The sequence below is a fragment of the Notolepis coatsorum genome (assembly GCF_963971535.1).
Source record: "Notolepis coatsorum genome assembly, chromosome: 2".
Classification (NCBI taxonomy): domain Eukaryota; kingdom Metazoa; phylum Chordata; class Actinopteri; order Aulopiformes; family Paralepididae; genus Notolepis; species Notolepis coatsorum.
The window spans coordinates 41,511,992-41,527,654 of record NC_140166.1 but is presented as its reverse complement, the minus strand read 5'-3'; the positions used below and the strand labels follow the sequence as shown (position 1 = coordinate 41,527,654).

The window sequence follows — 15,663 nt, the reverse complement described above, 5'->3', positions numbered from 1 at the left end:
GGTCACATTAAAAACATCACTGAGCTATTATAATTCACTTTACCGATAATAATTATACAACTTAATTAATTATAATAATAATTATACCGCTTTCATAATGTGACTGCAGCTAAACATTTAGAAATATACATCATTCTACTACAGCTAAATGTGAGGTTATCTCGAACAGGTTTGATAAATATCCAGAGATGCCCCCCCCCCTGCTAACGCAAATCATTGTTTGCGACCTAGCCCCCAAAAGGCCATTATAAAACAAAATGTTTAAAACCTCAGGAAAAAAAGTGGCCCCAAGCAACTTTAATGGAATCAGATCAGCGGAAGAAATCCCATGAAACATACATGGCTCAACATAATTTATTTTTGTTTTATGTTAAAATGTACAGAGTTCTTTGAAAGTACTTGCTAAGAAAGAAAATAAAACGAATAAATGGAAATACATACAGGGACAAAGTAGAGCAGAGGCCGCTGAGTGCAATCAACCTTCACTGTGCGCTCAGCCCTTGTTCCTCTTTATTCTGCTCTTAGCTTACAACGCACCATGTACAATTACAAAGGATACAAAAAGGGAAGCGATATAAACAGACAGAAATATACTGAGCTCATTTTTACATGCCTCTTAAATGTAAGGAAGTCGTCCTATACACACACAAAGTCAAAAAGAAAAGAACGCTAAGTGACTTTTAGATATTTGTTTTTTCCTTTTGTTTAAAATAGCATTAATATACTACACAAAGATAGAAAACTCTAGAGATGAGATGGAATGGAGAGGTTAAAGGCATCTTAAAGTCACTAAAAGTGAGCGTTCATTTTTTTTGTTTTGAATTTCATCGCAATATTACCCCAAGAGTCGAGCTAAAAAATATGTAGTTTTTTTTCCTGAAACAGAAGTGGAAAAAAATGACAGTACCAATATCAATGTCAGAATTTCCTTTTTATATTATAGAAAAAACATTTTCTCTACAATAGGTTTTTCTAAAGTCAAAAAGAGTCAGCTTGTGTCATAAAAGAAAGCTGCCCAGTCTGATAAAATTCAGAGAAACGATAGAAACAGAACAGAACAGAACAATACACACAAATAAAATATGAAACAGGTCAGGTCTGTAAGAAATTAAAAACAAATCCTCTTTTGACTTTTGAATACAGGAACATGGAGTAACTGGGTCAATCTCTCCACCCCTCACACCTGAACACCATCAGGGCCACATTCCCACTCCCATCGCCGGACCCGCGTTGAGTGCATCTATTGGGGGAGGGAGGGGGAGGCAATGCACTAGATTAGGCATTACGGTCACAACTCTCTTAAAGGCTTAACTGTCCATAGCCGTGTCTCTAGTCAATGGGAGTGCAGACGTCGACGAGAGAACACCAGATTCGACGCGGACACCTCGACCTCTTTGGGTCACCGGCGTGTAATGAAGGGGGAGGGCGCAGCTTCCACCAGCTGATTTTCCGCCGAGCAATTAACTGGGAATTTCTCTCGTTATTTCAGTCATCCCCTGAACTGCATGGGCTGAACCGATATACACGTCCTGTCTGTGTGGAGTGTGTGATGGAGAAATGGAGTGTTGCACTTCCTCGTGTCAGCCACCACGTGGAGACAGCCTGCCTGTGTGCTGTATATTGGGAAGTACCAGATTATTTACATCTTAAAACATCTCCGTACAGCAGCATACTGTAAAAATGCTACTCGTTTATTTATGGACATCCTATCGACAGTGACACGCTTGTCTCTCCTCTGTCTTCTGCCATTTTCAGACACACACACACACACACACTACCGTTCCCGTCAGGAAGACACGACCCTGGAAGCGGCAGCTCGTCACACACCGAAGGTCTCCCACTCGTGTCCAGACCCGCGCGTGCTGCCGACTCGTTGAGGAGATGTTTCTTTGTGTGTTTGTAGAGAGCAATTCATGATTCCAGAATGCCACACATATAAAGACCAAAGCATATAGAGGTTGGTTGGACTGCACACACGTATCTTAAAAACAGTCACAAAAAAAAAAAAAAAAAAAAAAAAATGAAAATAAACAAAAGATTTAAAATCATGTAGTAAAAAAAAAAAAATGTCCATCTACAATGTATCAACATCTCCTTTTTTTAAGGTAAGGCTTCCTATGTCAATTAAAAGATTGTGTGCATGGTTGAATATATTCAGTTAACCACTTAAGGTTTTTTTTTTTCTTCTTTCGCAGACTTACGAGTAATGTCCTCCCGCTACGTCCGCCTTTCTCCGTTTTTCTCCGTCCTCATCTCCCTTGACCTACCCCCCCGTTCTCCTCCCGTCCTTTGGGTGGAGCGGTAAACCGGGACGGAAGAGGCAGATAGGGGGGGCGTGTGGGTCTGCGTGTCGCAGCCTGCCACGGCGGCGCGGCCCATGTCCACACCCCCCCGCCGTTCTGCTGGCTCATGCCCGCCCACCGCCGGTTCGGAGGGGGGGAGGGGAAACGAGTCCAACTGAATGGAACAACATGACAACATAGAAAAACAGGAAACCCCAAAGACCCTCTTCCTCTCCTCTCTCTGGCGCCTGCCGCGGCTTCGGAGAGGGCGAACAGGAGTAATGGAGATCGAGAGTACAACAAAGTGTCAAGCTCTGGCCCTAACATCTCCCCCGTTTTTGTTCTGCGTTGCTCATCTGCTCATGTAAGGCGACTGTTTCGGGACGCCGGCGTAACTGTGGTGGGAGGGGCCAGTGTACATCATGTTGCCGTGGTGATTGGGCTGCATAGGCTGCTGCGGGTACGCTTGTCCACCCATCATGCCCATTTGCATCTGCATCGGGTACTGGGCGGGCTGGTTCATGTAAGGGGGGTTGCCGTGGTAACCGCTGTTCATCATGGGCTGGGGCATGCGGTAGCCGGCCGACATGGCGTTGAGGGGGGTCATGTTCATGGAGTTGTACGCGGCCGGTGTGGGCATGAGGTTGGGCATCATGCCGCGCTGCACGGCCAGGGTGCGCGGCGTGCCCTGCATGGCCCCCGAGCTGCGGCCGTACAGCTGCTGCTGGTGCGGCGCCGGCGCCAGCTGCTGCGTGGCCTTGGAGCGGATGGAGATGTGGCCCTTCACCGTGGCCATCTGGCCCTGGAGCCGCTGGGTGTGCGGCGGGGGAGCGAGGCCCAGGTTGCCGCTGGGCATGTTGCACTGGAGCTGCAGGGAGCCCAGGTTCATGGAGCCGGAGCCCAGGTTGGAGGGCGGCGTCATGGTGGGCTGCCCCTGGGACAGGGGAGGGTGGGGCGACGGGGCCAGCTGGGCCAGCCCAGGGTTGGACAAGGAAACACTGGTGGCGTAGGAGGTGACCGAGGCCGAGTGGGAGTAGGGCATGGTGTGCGGGTCCATGATGGTGTTGGTGAGCTGCTGCAGCTTGGCCAGGCTAAAGGTAGCCGAGGGCTGGGGGTAGCCCCCCGTGCCAAAGTCCTGGCCCATGCGCTCGTACAGGCTGCGGCCCCCTCCCCCACTCTCAGGAATCTCCATGATCATGGGGGTGGAGGCAAAGCCGTTGCCCATGCTGCACTGGGACAAGGACTGCTGCTGCTGCTGGGGCAGTGGTGCGGAGTGTGGAGGCTGGGGCGCCTGCTGCTGCTGCTGGGGCGCCTTCTTCTGGGGCTGCTGCTGCTGGTGCTGCTGCTGCTGGCTGTTGGTGCTGGGCGGCCTCTCGATCACCACGCAGCTCTGCGGCGACTTGATGCCACAGCCGGGAGTGTTGGACGGCGTGGGCGGGGGTGGCGGCGGAGGCTGGGACACGGCGTTGTTGTTGTTGTTGGCGCCCCCCCCCGGCCCGTTATTGGGCCCGGGTCCCCCCGTCTGCTGTTGGACGAGGCTGCAGCTGCCCATGGCGTGTTGGGAGCCCACGGCGCCGGCGGCGGAAGACGAGAGCCCGGGGGCAGAGACGAAGGAGCAGCTGTTGTTGCCCTGAGAGGACGGCGCGGCCGAGCTGGAGGACGAGGAGGCCGCTGACGAGGAGGCGGCTGCCGCCACGGCCGCCGACATGCTCCCGCCTCCGTCCCTCCCGCTCCCCGCCCCGTTGCCGCCCCCTCCTCCGCCCATGGTGGAGTCGTAGCTGCTGGGGTTGTCGTAGTTCTCCGTGGTGCTCTCGATGCTGCCCAGGTCGCTGAAGCCACTGTCCACCACCTGCTGCGAGTGGTCCGACACCGACGGCACGTCCATCATCGGCGACGTCTCCATGCTCTGCTGGGAGGGCGCCGACAGAGAGCCGGGGTGTTCGGGGGTGATCTGTGTGTACCCCCCTCCCCCTCCCCCTCCCCCGGCGGGACCCGGCGTCCCTCCCCTCTGCCCTGCTGATGGCGCCGTGTCCATCACCCCTGGGGCGAGCCCCGGGCTGTTGACTGACCGTACCGACTGGCTAGGTAAAGGTGGCATAGAGGGGTTGGGCAGGGGACTGCTGTGTTGGGAGGCCCCACACTCCTCCACTAGGGCCAAGGCCTCCTCCTCGGCCTCCCCCGTGTGGCTGTAGCTCTGCAGGGTACGGCAGGCGGCCAGGGTCTCCTCACAGTCCTGGTAGGCCCCCTGGTGGTGGGGGTGGGGCTCCGCCTCCTCATCCTGGGCCGACTCCCCTTGAGTCAGCGATTGGACGGCCTGAACCGTCTCCAGGTCCAACTCGTTGGAGTGGTGGTGGGGGTGGTGGTGGTGGTGACCCAGCTCCTCCTTGAAGTCAGCGTGCTGGTGGGGGTGGGCGGCGTGGGGGTGGGCCGCGTGAGGGTGGGGGTGCTGGGGCTCCATCAGCAGCGTGACAGCCTTGTCCTCCGGGTGTGGCGCCTGGAGCTCCATGGGCTCAGCGGGGACAGAGATGGCCGTCACCGTCTCCACCGCCGCCGCCGCTGCCGCCGACTCCTCTTGCTCCCTGCGCCGCCTCTCCTCCTGCTGGGGGTCGGCCGAGGAGGGCCGACACTTCACCTCCGGCAGCTCCTCCTCAGCCTCCTCCTCCTCCTCTTCCTCGTCCTCCTGTTTGCTGACGTAGTCCCGGGCGACGCTGTCCTGCATGTCTAAAAAGGCTTCTCCTCCTTGGGGTTCCTCTTTGACAGGCGGGGAGCTGGTGTGGGAGGCCCGCTCTTCTTCCTCCTCCTCGTCTTCCTCCTCCTCCTCCTCCTCCTCCGAGTCTTGGCCTTTCCTCTTCTTACTGCCGCTGCTTCCGTTGCTCTTGTCCTCCAGATGACCGTCGCCTTCGTCGTCGGCGTCGTGGTCCTCGCTGCGTCTGCTGCCCGAGCCCGGCATGGCGGCCGGCCGTCTACCGCCACCGCTGCCCATGCTGCCACACTCCTCCTCGTCCTCCCTCTCCTCGTCGTCTTCCTCCTCCTCCCTGTCACCCATGTCCGTTTCCTGGGGCCGGGACAGGGGGGCACGAGGGCCCGAGGAGGAAGGAGACAGCAGGGGACGGGACAGCGGACGGCTGGGCTTGTCATCTCCTCCCCAGCCCCTCTCGGCGTCCTCCTCCTCCTCCTCCTCCGGCTCAGAGACGGGAGGTGGTTTGGCGGCAGGTGGAGGTGGTTGGCGAAGAAGGGCGGGGTTCTTAGGCGGTCTCCCCCGCCTCTTAGGGATCTTCTGCTCCACGGGCTTGGGGAGGTAGTCGTCTTCCTCATCAGAGTCCTTGTGTTTGTTGTTGTTGTCGGTGCTGGTTCTGCAGGCTCTCTTGCAGGCTCGGTCATCCAGCTGGGTCTGCTGGGCGGCGTTATCTAGCTGTTGTTCCAGTAGCCGCTGCCTCTCCTTCTCCTGCCTCTCCGCCTCCTCTTGGTCCCGCTGTAGGTAAAAGCTCCGGGGTTTGCGGCCAGGCTTCATCTTGATCTTGGGGGGCGGAAGGTCCCCGGACTGGGCCTGGCTCTCTGCGGCCCGCTGGTTGCACCCGCTGCCGGGGGGCCGTCCTGGCCCGCTCTTCTTCCAGAGCAGGGGCTTGCGGCTCTTACCCTTTGGCCAGCCTCTCTTCTTCTTGACGGGGAGCTCTTCGTCGGGCAGGGGGTTCTCGGAAGGAAGTGGTGGTAGGGCAGCCGCAGGCTTCAGGACAGGGGTGATCTCTACATCTGACAGAGGGAAAAAAAGAGAGAATTACACACAAGTTACACAAATCTATCTTTAAATGGTAAATGGCTGCATTTATAGAACAGCTTTTATCTAATCAATCAATCAATCAATCAGATTTATTTATATAGCACATTTAACATGACACGTGTCAACCAAAGTGCTGTACAGAGGGTAGATACACATAGATACATAGTGACAACAATCACACTCCGTTTTATGGGGGGGCACACAGGCAAGCACACAGGAAAACAGGGCATGAGTCAGTGAACGGGAAAGGCTAGTAGGTAGAAGTGGGTTTTGAGCCTAGATTTGAAGGCATCTATCGAGGGGGCGAGCCTAATGGAGGTGGGGATGCTGTTCCACAATTCAGGGGCTGCGACAGCAAAGGCACGGCCCCCCCTGAGCTAAAGCGCTTTACAATTTGTTCCTCACATTTTTACCCATTCACTCACACACCGACGGCGGAGGCAACCATGCAAGGTGCCAACCTGCTCATCAGGAGCAATTAGGGGTTAAGTGTCTTGCTCAAGGACACTTCGACACACTGCCCGGGAATCGAACCGGGAACCTCCGGATTTCCAGACGACTGCTCTACCTCCCGAGCCATTGTCGCCCCTACATCTTTGAAACCTAAGATCATTAGGAATTAGAAATCCTGCCCACTCACCATCCTCCTCCTCCTCCTCTGATTCACTGAGGGTGGAGTGTCGACCCCTTTTGGGCGCAGGGTCCGAATGTCTCATGGCAGCGCGGGCAGGGGGGTAACGGCGAAGAGGGTGGCCCAGGGGGCTCTCCTCCTCCAGTCGGGGCATGGGTCTCTCCGAGTCGGAGTCGACGAAGGGCTCGTCCAGGACCTCCGTGGTCTCGGAGATGGTCTCGGTCACCACGCTGCTGTGGGGGTGGCTGCGTTGGCGCATCCGCCGCTTCCTCAGCGGCTTCTGGGGGGAGACGGCAAAGACAATCAGAGGCCACTTTCAAACGGAGCTAAACGGCCATTCTTGGGTTTTAAGTCTCCATTACATGTTTAACCCTTTCACTACCACACTACCAAATGGTTAACCCTTCCACTGCGACAATACAGAAGGTTTCACGTCCACACGACAAAGGGTTAACCCTTTCACTACCACACTACGACCGTCTGTAGTGTGGTAGTGAAAGGTTAACCTTCTGTAGTGTGATAGTGAAAGGGTTAAGTCTCCATTGCAGTGTGGATTGTATTTCAGTGGGTATAGCGGAGTAGTTGCTACTGCTGGCCACATCTTAGGCTCTACCAAGCAAGGTCTGGAGAAATTCACAGTGTAATAAGTTACTAAACTCCAACCCACACGTCAGACAGAAACAAAAAAAGTAAACAAAGAACAATACCAAGCGGGGCTCTTTTGCCTCGAGGTCACCGTTTGATGGCGTTACAGATTATATAGAGCCAATAGACGTCACTCATTTTGAAACATTGTGTTCATAGAGATCATGATGTTCATCCAACAAGTTTCTGACCCAACATGCATCCATCTTTGCATCAACATAGCCGTCAATGGCTTAACTTGTTGTTAGAACTTTGTAAAGAAAGTATTAAGAGCGATGCACTGCTCTGTTGTTCTATTAAGTGTTATGAGTGATGCTCCGTTCTAAATGTTATTGTATATTTTTAGTGATCTATTTTATCACATTTTTGTTACTCTGTCTATTCTATTTTATTATTGATTGATTTTATTTGACATAATAAAATACAATACACAGGTGCATACAGTATAAAAATACATCAGGATAGCGCAAGAAAGTCCTTAAGACTTATTTCCATTGCGGTCCCAAAGTATTTTAAAACTGAATCAAACCGCACTTTTTTATTCTGTCTATTCTATTTTATCATTTTTATTACTGAATGAAATCGTAAACAGAGAGGCCTATTGGGATGCTAGATCCTAATGTGAAAAACTGTGATTTACCTTACCTTGCTACCTCTTTATCTTTTTTATGCTCGCTTATGCCTTTATTTTTTACTGCTGTGAAGCACTTTGAACTGCAATTTCTGTATGAAAAGTGCTATACAAATAAATATTATTATTAACTACCACCCCCCTCCATGGATTTGCAAGAAATGTGATAGTATGCATACTTTAAACAGGGGTTCTGACATGTACAGATGATTTCAGTGTATATGTTGGAAACAGCTAAAGCTACAGTTGATATCCTGGTTGAAACAGTCTATACCAGCATTCATAGTCCTCACACAACAAGTCATTATATAACTGTGCCCCTATCACATTTTCATATATAACCATTGCCAATATCAACACCCAGGGCTGTACAGTGCGACGAGCTCGTCGCAAATTGCCCCTTTAATTGGCCGTTGCGATTGGTAAATAATATTTGGGGGCGGGCTTGCGAGTAGGGATTTCAAGCCTTGCATTCGCATTTCACTCCTAAATTATCCAAGCCGTGTGATGACGCCACTCACGCGAGCTGAGCACTCAGGTATGAGAGTGGGGAAAATCGATTGAGCACTCTGATAGACTGGCTGACTGTCTGATTTAGCTATGTCTATGAAGAAAAGTAAAGTTAGTATTGCTTCATATTTTCGACGCGTTCCACCTCCTAGTGAGCCGTCGAATGAAAATGTGACCGTCGAGAACATTGAGCCAGCAGTGGCAGTAGCCACCACCGCAGACCTGCCTTTGTACTAGGGTTGGATGCAGTTCCCTGTTGGTCAGTCTGTGTCTGTTATTCCATCTTCTTCTGCTCTGTTTAACGTTATACACTTCAAATAGTGCAGCATGTTTGAGAGTGCTCCCTTGACTGAGAGGATGGCTAGAGGATGGCCGGAACCACGAGAACTTTTATTAAACATTCTATTAAACATTCTGATATTTCCGCGGGTCTCGTGCAGTGGTCTCGTGCCACTGTCAACTAAAGCGAGCACTCGGAAGACACGCACCGTTTGACAGTGATATGCGCACCGACAGTCGGCGCAGTTGACATTTTCCAAGTGGGGGAAAATAAATCCTCTTCGTCCCAACTGTGTCCCGGCCCCGTGGAGGATTTTTCTTCATCCCAAATACATATTTTATTTACCCCGGGACGACGGGACGGTGTTAGTCTCAAGCCCTGTCGTCGTATACCATTATCGATCCCCAGGTACTGGTTCAAATGTGAACGGTACCCAACCCTAACTGTTCAAAACGAAACGTCCCATTAAACTAAATAGTTCAGATAGCTCCTGATATCAATGTCTTATAACACTGAGTCGATGCGTATTCGAGCTGAGGGCACGCTGAATATAGTCAATAGGGTCCAGCTGCAGCGCCGGAGAATCCTGGCCGTAGCTGGAGGCTACAGTATAGGGTCCAGCTGCAGCTCCGGAGAATCCTGGCCGTAGCTGGAGGCTACTCGAGTACACACAGACAGTGGAGCTGGTTGCATATAGCGAGCATTTTGACTTGTTGCGTGGTGGCGATGTCTCGCAGATAATACAACTACAAGTATGATTATATAATATATATATTTTATTAAAAAAAAAGTATATAAAATGATTTTTCTTATTTTTTTTAAATCAAAAACAATCGATATAAATAATGGTAAAATTGTTATTTAAAAATTTGCCCCTAAAAAAAATTTTTTGCCCCTAAATTTCTCATTTAGGGGCAAGTGTGCCCCTAGTGAAAAAGCTTAGCGTACAGCCCTGACGCCATTAGTATGGTGGTATAATACCAAAGTCATCATCATACATGCTATTCCTATGGTTGCAAACAGTACAAAAACTGAGTACACTACTATAGAATAAAGATTATTTGAGAATAAAAAGAAAACTCAAAACATTGTGTGCATCAACAAAATCCATCTCCCGTTTGCGTTGTAATCGCAACATCCTGGGTTTGAATCCAGCCCTTTGTTGCACGTCATCCCCCTTCTCTTTACTGCAATTTCTAGGGCTGTCTTAAATACTTCCAAGCTTCCAAGCTTCGTTCGATGGGCATGGGATTCGAATATGAAAATAAAATTCGATTATGTTAAAAAAAAGAATAAAAAAAATAAAAAATGTGTGTGCAAAATCAACTCTGCCTCTCTTTGTTAACACTTTAATCGCCATGGGTTAAATTAATAATTTACCATCCCTCGCCAGCTCTATTTGTCTATGGAGAAGTTCCCCTTCTTTGCAGGGCTATAACTTTTTAAATTCTATTGCTAAATTGCCATTATTATGGCCCATTCAATGTCCTATATGTATTGTTCAGGGTGTAGCAACGTTAAACTTTTTCATTCACATATTCATATTAAAATATGGTCTAAAGTATAAGTATGTTTTTAACGTTTTCTGCAGCTTTCTTCAGAACGTGATTTATAGCCCTAAATGCATTATATTGATGATCAAATACAGTTTGGTAGGAATCTGTGAGAGATAAAAAGTTTCAACTGGACGTACTTCTAAAAGTTTCTACGCATCATCTGATGTTGACCGGATGGGCGGGGGATCGTTTATAATTCCGTGGGCAGCGTTAGATGATTCATCCAGAGTGGGTCATATGTTCATCAGATCAGTTAGTATAGAATACGTTAGAAAATAACGCTGAATCTTACCGTGGCTTCCTCGCGCCGCTGGCAGATGAGCGTGGAACAGATTTCTTTCTATTATGGGATGTAGAAATGCCCGATCCATTTCCAGGTTGTATAATAGTATATACATCCAAATAACGTTGTTTATTGAGTTAGGGCGAGCGATCTATTATCCAGTGTTTCAAGATGGAGTCGCGGGAGCTATAGCGAGTGGCCGGACCACATATGGATGAGTACTACCGGTTCAAAGGTTAATATCTGGTTGGCGATCTGCCGATCGGCCACCAGATGGCGCTCTTGAACCGCTAGAGAGTTGAGAGGAGATCAGCAGTGTGTCTCAGGGCTCCGGAAAGGAAATATGATTTCGATGACAGATTTTTGAAATATTGACATCAAAGACGAGTTACGGCGTCTTCGGCAGAATGAGCATGGCTCGGAATGACGTGAAAACTCGTCCGCGGCGATCATAGTGTTAATTACAACAAGCAATGCTGTTTGTTATTTAAGATGAGGTCGGACTCGGCACTAACAGATTTGTGTTCATTGTGCTGCTTTTATAAAGCCTCAAATGACGGCCAATATTTCATGGAAGCAAAGTGTTTAGTTTGTCTAAGATTTAAAAAGGTTTAAACTTTACAGTACTGACAAAGTTGAACAAAGTGCTGTACAAGTCCCACAACATAAAATAATTAAAAAAAAATATATATAATAATAATAAAAAAACGTTTATTTTTTTCCCCGAAGCTTCGAATTAAAATTGAATCTCGGCCCCGAAGCTTCGAATTCCAAAAGAAAATCGAAGGTCAGCCCTAGCAATTCCCTGTCACTAACTGTCCTATCTAACACTAACTATCAAATAAAGGAGAAATGCCTTAAAGGAGTTTAGTTAAATAAATGGCGAGACCCTACAAAGACTGTTGGCTGTGCTGTAATAATAGCTGTGGATCTAGGCAAGTCTCTCCATTTATTTAACTCGACTCACCAACGCAGGCAACAGTCAGAGTCTTCCGTCAACAACATTAAGCTAGTCTGACACTCCAGCTTTGGGGACGAATTATGCATGCACGGGACTTCTTTTATTTGGAATATAATGTATGAGCAAAAATTGGCTACTTTTCAGTAATACATATTATAGATCTACATGTCTTGATGTCATTCTTTATATATTCTATACTTCTTTTTTAAAGGCCAATAAACATAGATAATATTTGCCTGGAATTTCTCCCATTTGTCCGGGACATTGAAATCTTCCAGGACACCCTGATCTCTATAACATATATAGAGAAAATGATAGGGGGCAATAAACGATGATCTGATACTAGATTACACAGACAGATCACACAGACAGATTACACAGACAGAGCTGCTGGTTGCTGAATGTCAATAAAACAGCTCTAACAATTAGAATTCTCTTTTAGAAGTCTCAAAAGACTCTTCTTTTCCAATAGAGTGACTTTGTAAAAGGTCCTCACCTTGCACTTGAGACCCATGGCAGGCTTGGTGAGGATGGGCGGAGAGTGTGCCCTCCTCTCCTCATCGTCGTCATCATCATCATCGTCATCGTCATCCTCGTCGTCTTCATCATCCTCCTCCTCGTCCTCACTGCTCTCCATAAAGCAGCTCTTCCTGATGGGTGGCGACTCCGTTAGCCTTGGCCCCAGGGGCAGCTGGGGCAGGCCGTCCCCAGGCCCCTCTCTCAGCCTGGGCTTAGGGCCTCTCTTCCTGGGGGGGCGTCCTCTGCGCGGGGGTGTGACGGCAGGGTGTCGGTCCAGGGGTCGCATGGCTGTGGACTCTGCCTGTCTGTCCAAGGAGAATAGAGATGGTGGACTGCTGGAGGAACCAGTGGTTTTCCCCTCCTCGGTCCTCTCCTCGTCCTCGTCTGCTCGTATCTTTGGCGGCCGCACCACCCGCGGGCTATCCTTCACCTTTCCCCAAGGCCAGTTTTTGGGCGGCCGGCCCCGGGGCCTGCGCTCCCCGTTGGTGGGGGGCGGAGGACGGGGTTCCGGGACGGGTGGCGGGCAGCGGACGGGGGAGGAGGCCGGAGAGCTCTGGCTTGTGGGGAACCCAGGGAAGCACTTCCTCTCTTCTTCCTCCTCCTCTTCTTCTTCATCCTCCTCCTCCTCCTCCTCTTCCTCCTCCTCCCTCTCTCCACGCACGTGCCAGGAGAGTGGCGAGACCTTGTGGCTTGGCTTGATCTGTTTAAAGATAAAGTTAAAAGGAATTCATTATTAGAGAATGTAGGCCTACTCGGATTAATTCAAACTACTTGTGCCAAGATGAAAAAACAACATGTCCATTTTAAATGTACACACATGCCAGGCCAAGCGGTCACCACCTAGAAACAAAAAAGAGGTCGTAAATCTAAATGCCACCATTCCTTTACCTCCTTGCGGTTGTCCTCCTCTGCCTCTTCATCTTCCTCATCATCCTCGTCGGCGTCCCCCTCTGCGTCCGAGACGACCGTGTTGGTGACGACGACGGGGGTCCACCGGAGAGAGTCGGGGTCCACCTCCAGCTGCCGCGGCCGCGCGCCGAGACGAGACATGTGGCTGGACACCAGCTTCTCCCTCCGCACCAGGACCAGCCTGGAAGAACCGGGCAGAAGTCAGGAGGGGTGTGTGTGTGTGTGAGTGTGAGTGTGTGTGTGCGCGCGCGCATTTGTATCTGCATGTCAGCATTATTCAGCCGCCCGGTGGCTGGTATGTATAAAATCCAATATGGCCACCATTGGAAAGAGAGAATGTCAGATATCAGCTCCCGTTAGTACTAGATTCCTTATATAAAATACCACTTTTTCTACTTTCTTTGGTGCGAGGAATCCATTTCCAAAGTGATTCTTCTATTTCAAGGTCACTTTTAGCAAAAGAGTGGCCATAACTTTGGAACTAAGCCACATTTATATTTACCGTACTTTCCGGACTATAAGCCGCGGCTTTTTTCCCCATTTTTTTACCCTGCGGCTTATATAACGGTGCGGCTTATATGTGACTCGACGTGACCAAACTCGAAAATGTAAACATCTAAATATTGCTTTTTTGACTGCATTGAAAGGTTATTTATCTGTTCCCTTATTTGCTAAACTTAATACAACTTGTAAATGAGTTAATGCTTGTTATTTGTCCGACAGTATTGTGTCCCAAAGCTAATTACATATGGTAATTAAACATTAAAACACCTGCGGCTTATAGTCCAGTGCGGCTTATATATGTACACATCATTCAATTTAGCTGCTGCGGCTTATAGTCAGGTGCGGCTTATAGTGCGAAAAGTACGGTACATTTAGTAATTTAGCTCGCTTTTATCCAAAGCGACTTACAAGTTCTGTATGACAAGTCATCAGGAAGGGCACAACTCTATCAGCTGAGTAACAATGTTCATCAAAGTGTTGAGTGCTACAGTGTAGGTTAGTTTATTAGGACAAGTGCATGACAGTAAGGTTAGTTGGGGTTAGATTTTTTATTTAATTTTTTCTCCATTATTTCAGATAATGGTTGAAGAAGTGCGTCTTTAGTCGACGGCGAAAGATTGGACGGGTTTCGGCTGTCCTAACTGTGGTGGGTAGTTCATTCCACCATTGTGGGGCAAGGACTGAGAATAGGCAACTTCTCTTTGATGACCCTCCCGGAGCTTGGATAGGAGTAGGTCTGAGGCGGCCAGAAGATGCAGAGCGCATCTTTCTTTTATCTTCAGGCTGGGCCTGACATACTTTTTTTTTTTTTTTTATACACTTTTTCTCCCATTTTCTATATTTTCTCCCATCCCAATTTCGTATCATCCAATTCAACCCTCCCCTGTCACGAACGCTGTTTCTTGCCTCCCACAAGCCGGCTGCAATATGGACTAAGTCATACATAGCACAAGTCCTTTCCGGTACTTGAGGTAACAGCAGTCGCATCTTTTCACCTGCGCAGCTCGATCTCTCAGTGTCGAGGAGTAACGCGTGGGACTGGGAGGCTCACGCTGCCCCCGACACTTCCTGATTCTACTGCGCAGGCGCACCAACCGACCTGTAGGAGTCGCTGTCCACAACGCCCGATCCCCACCCATCAGTTTCCCACCCCCTAATACAGCCAATGTGTATTAGTATGAACGACCAGCTAAACTGAAAGCAAATGTGGAGCGCTGGGCTCGAACAGGCGAGCCCAGCGTCTCAGCATTCGTGGCGAGCGCCTTGCCCACTACGCCACGTAGCCGCCCACTGCCTGACATACTTTTTTTACGTTTAGTTTATGTAACAGTAGTTATGCAGCCTTTTTTTTGTGCTTGTTTCTGACTTTAAAAAAAGAACGAAAAAATATATATATAATATCGTAATCTGAACCGAATCGTGAACCCAGTATCGCCATCAAACCGAACATGAGCTGGGTGCATTGTTACACCCTTACCAAACCCTATTAGAATAGAATAGAAATACTTTATTGATCCCGAGGGAGATTTGGCACTACAAATCGCTCACAGTAAAAAGTCAAAAACAAAAAGTCACGAATAAGAATAAAAATAAGCCTAAGAATAAAATATGGTCCGGGATATATACATTACCTATGTTACATTCTAATATAAGATATACTAATATAAAATGTCCTATGTTACATTCTAATATAAAATATACAGTAAAAATATACAGAATATACAGTAAAGTAAAATTGTACTATGACGGTCTAAAAGTAAAAAAAAAAAAAAAAAAAGTTTTAAATGAAAAGAAAAGTGTGTGTGTGTTCCGTCTCTGACCTGTCGCTGCGCTGCTCCAGCATGCTGAGGTGGTGCAGGGTGGCGGTGATGTCCTGCGGACAGATGCCGGTCAGCCTGCTGAGGTGGCGGATGGTGAGCTGCCGGTCGCGCACTTGGTGGAGACACTCCAGCACCACGCTGCGCCAGTAGGCCATGTAGGACAGGCGGCCCAGGTCGGACAGGGGCTTCTCCGGGGAGCCCGGCTGGCCCTCGCGCTTGGACAGCAGGTAGCCTGCAGGCAGGCAGGGAGGGAGGGAGGGGATAATGAATCAAGTGCACCCACCCATTAGTCAAACAACTATGGACGACACAGATGATGGGAGTTTAACCCTTTCACTAAAACACTACCAAATG

At 49.1% G+C, this 15,663-nt stretch overlaps 1 protein-coding gene across 2 annotated transcripts in view; it reads right to left on the bottom strand.

Moving 5' to 3' along the window:
* Positions 1-346: 346 nt before the first annotated feature.
* Positions 347-15,663, bottom strand: part of kat6a (K(lysine) acetyltransferase 6A) — a 73,940-nt gene continuing 58,623 nt past the window's right edge. For both annotated transcript variants that reach the window (XM_084338231.1, XM_084338232.1), the window contains exons 13-17: positions 15,310-15,541; positions 12,965-13,166; positions 12,054-12,776; positions 6,701-6,971; positions 347-6,032 (exon numbers count right to left, since the gene is read on the bottom strand). In XM_084338231.1, the coding sequence (XP_084194357.1) occupies positions 2,635-6,032; positions 6,701-6,971; positions 12,054-12,776; positions 12,965-13,166; positions 15,310-15,541 (4,826 nt within the window). In that variant the 3' untranslated portion in view covers positions 347-2,634. The remainder of the gene's footprint in view (positions 6,033-6,700; positions 6,972-12,053; positions 12,777-12,964; positions 13,167-15,309; positions 15,542-15,663) is intronic.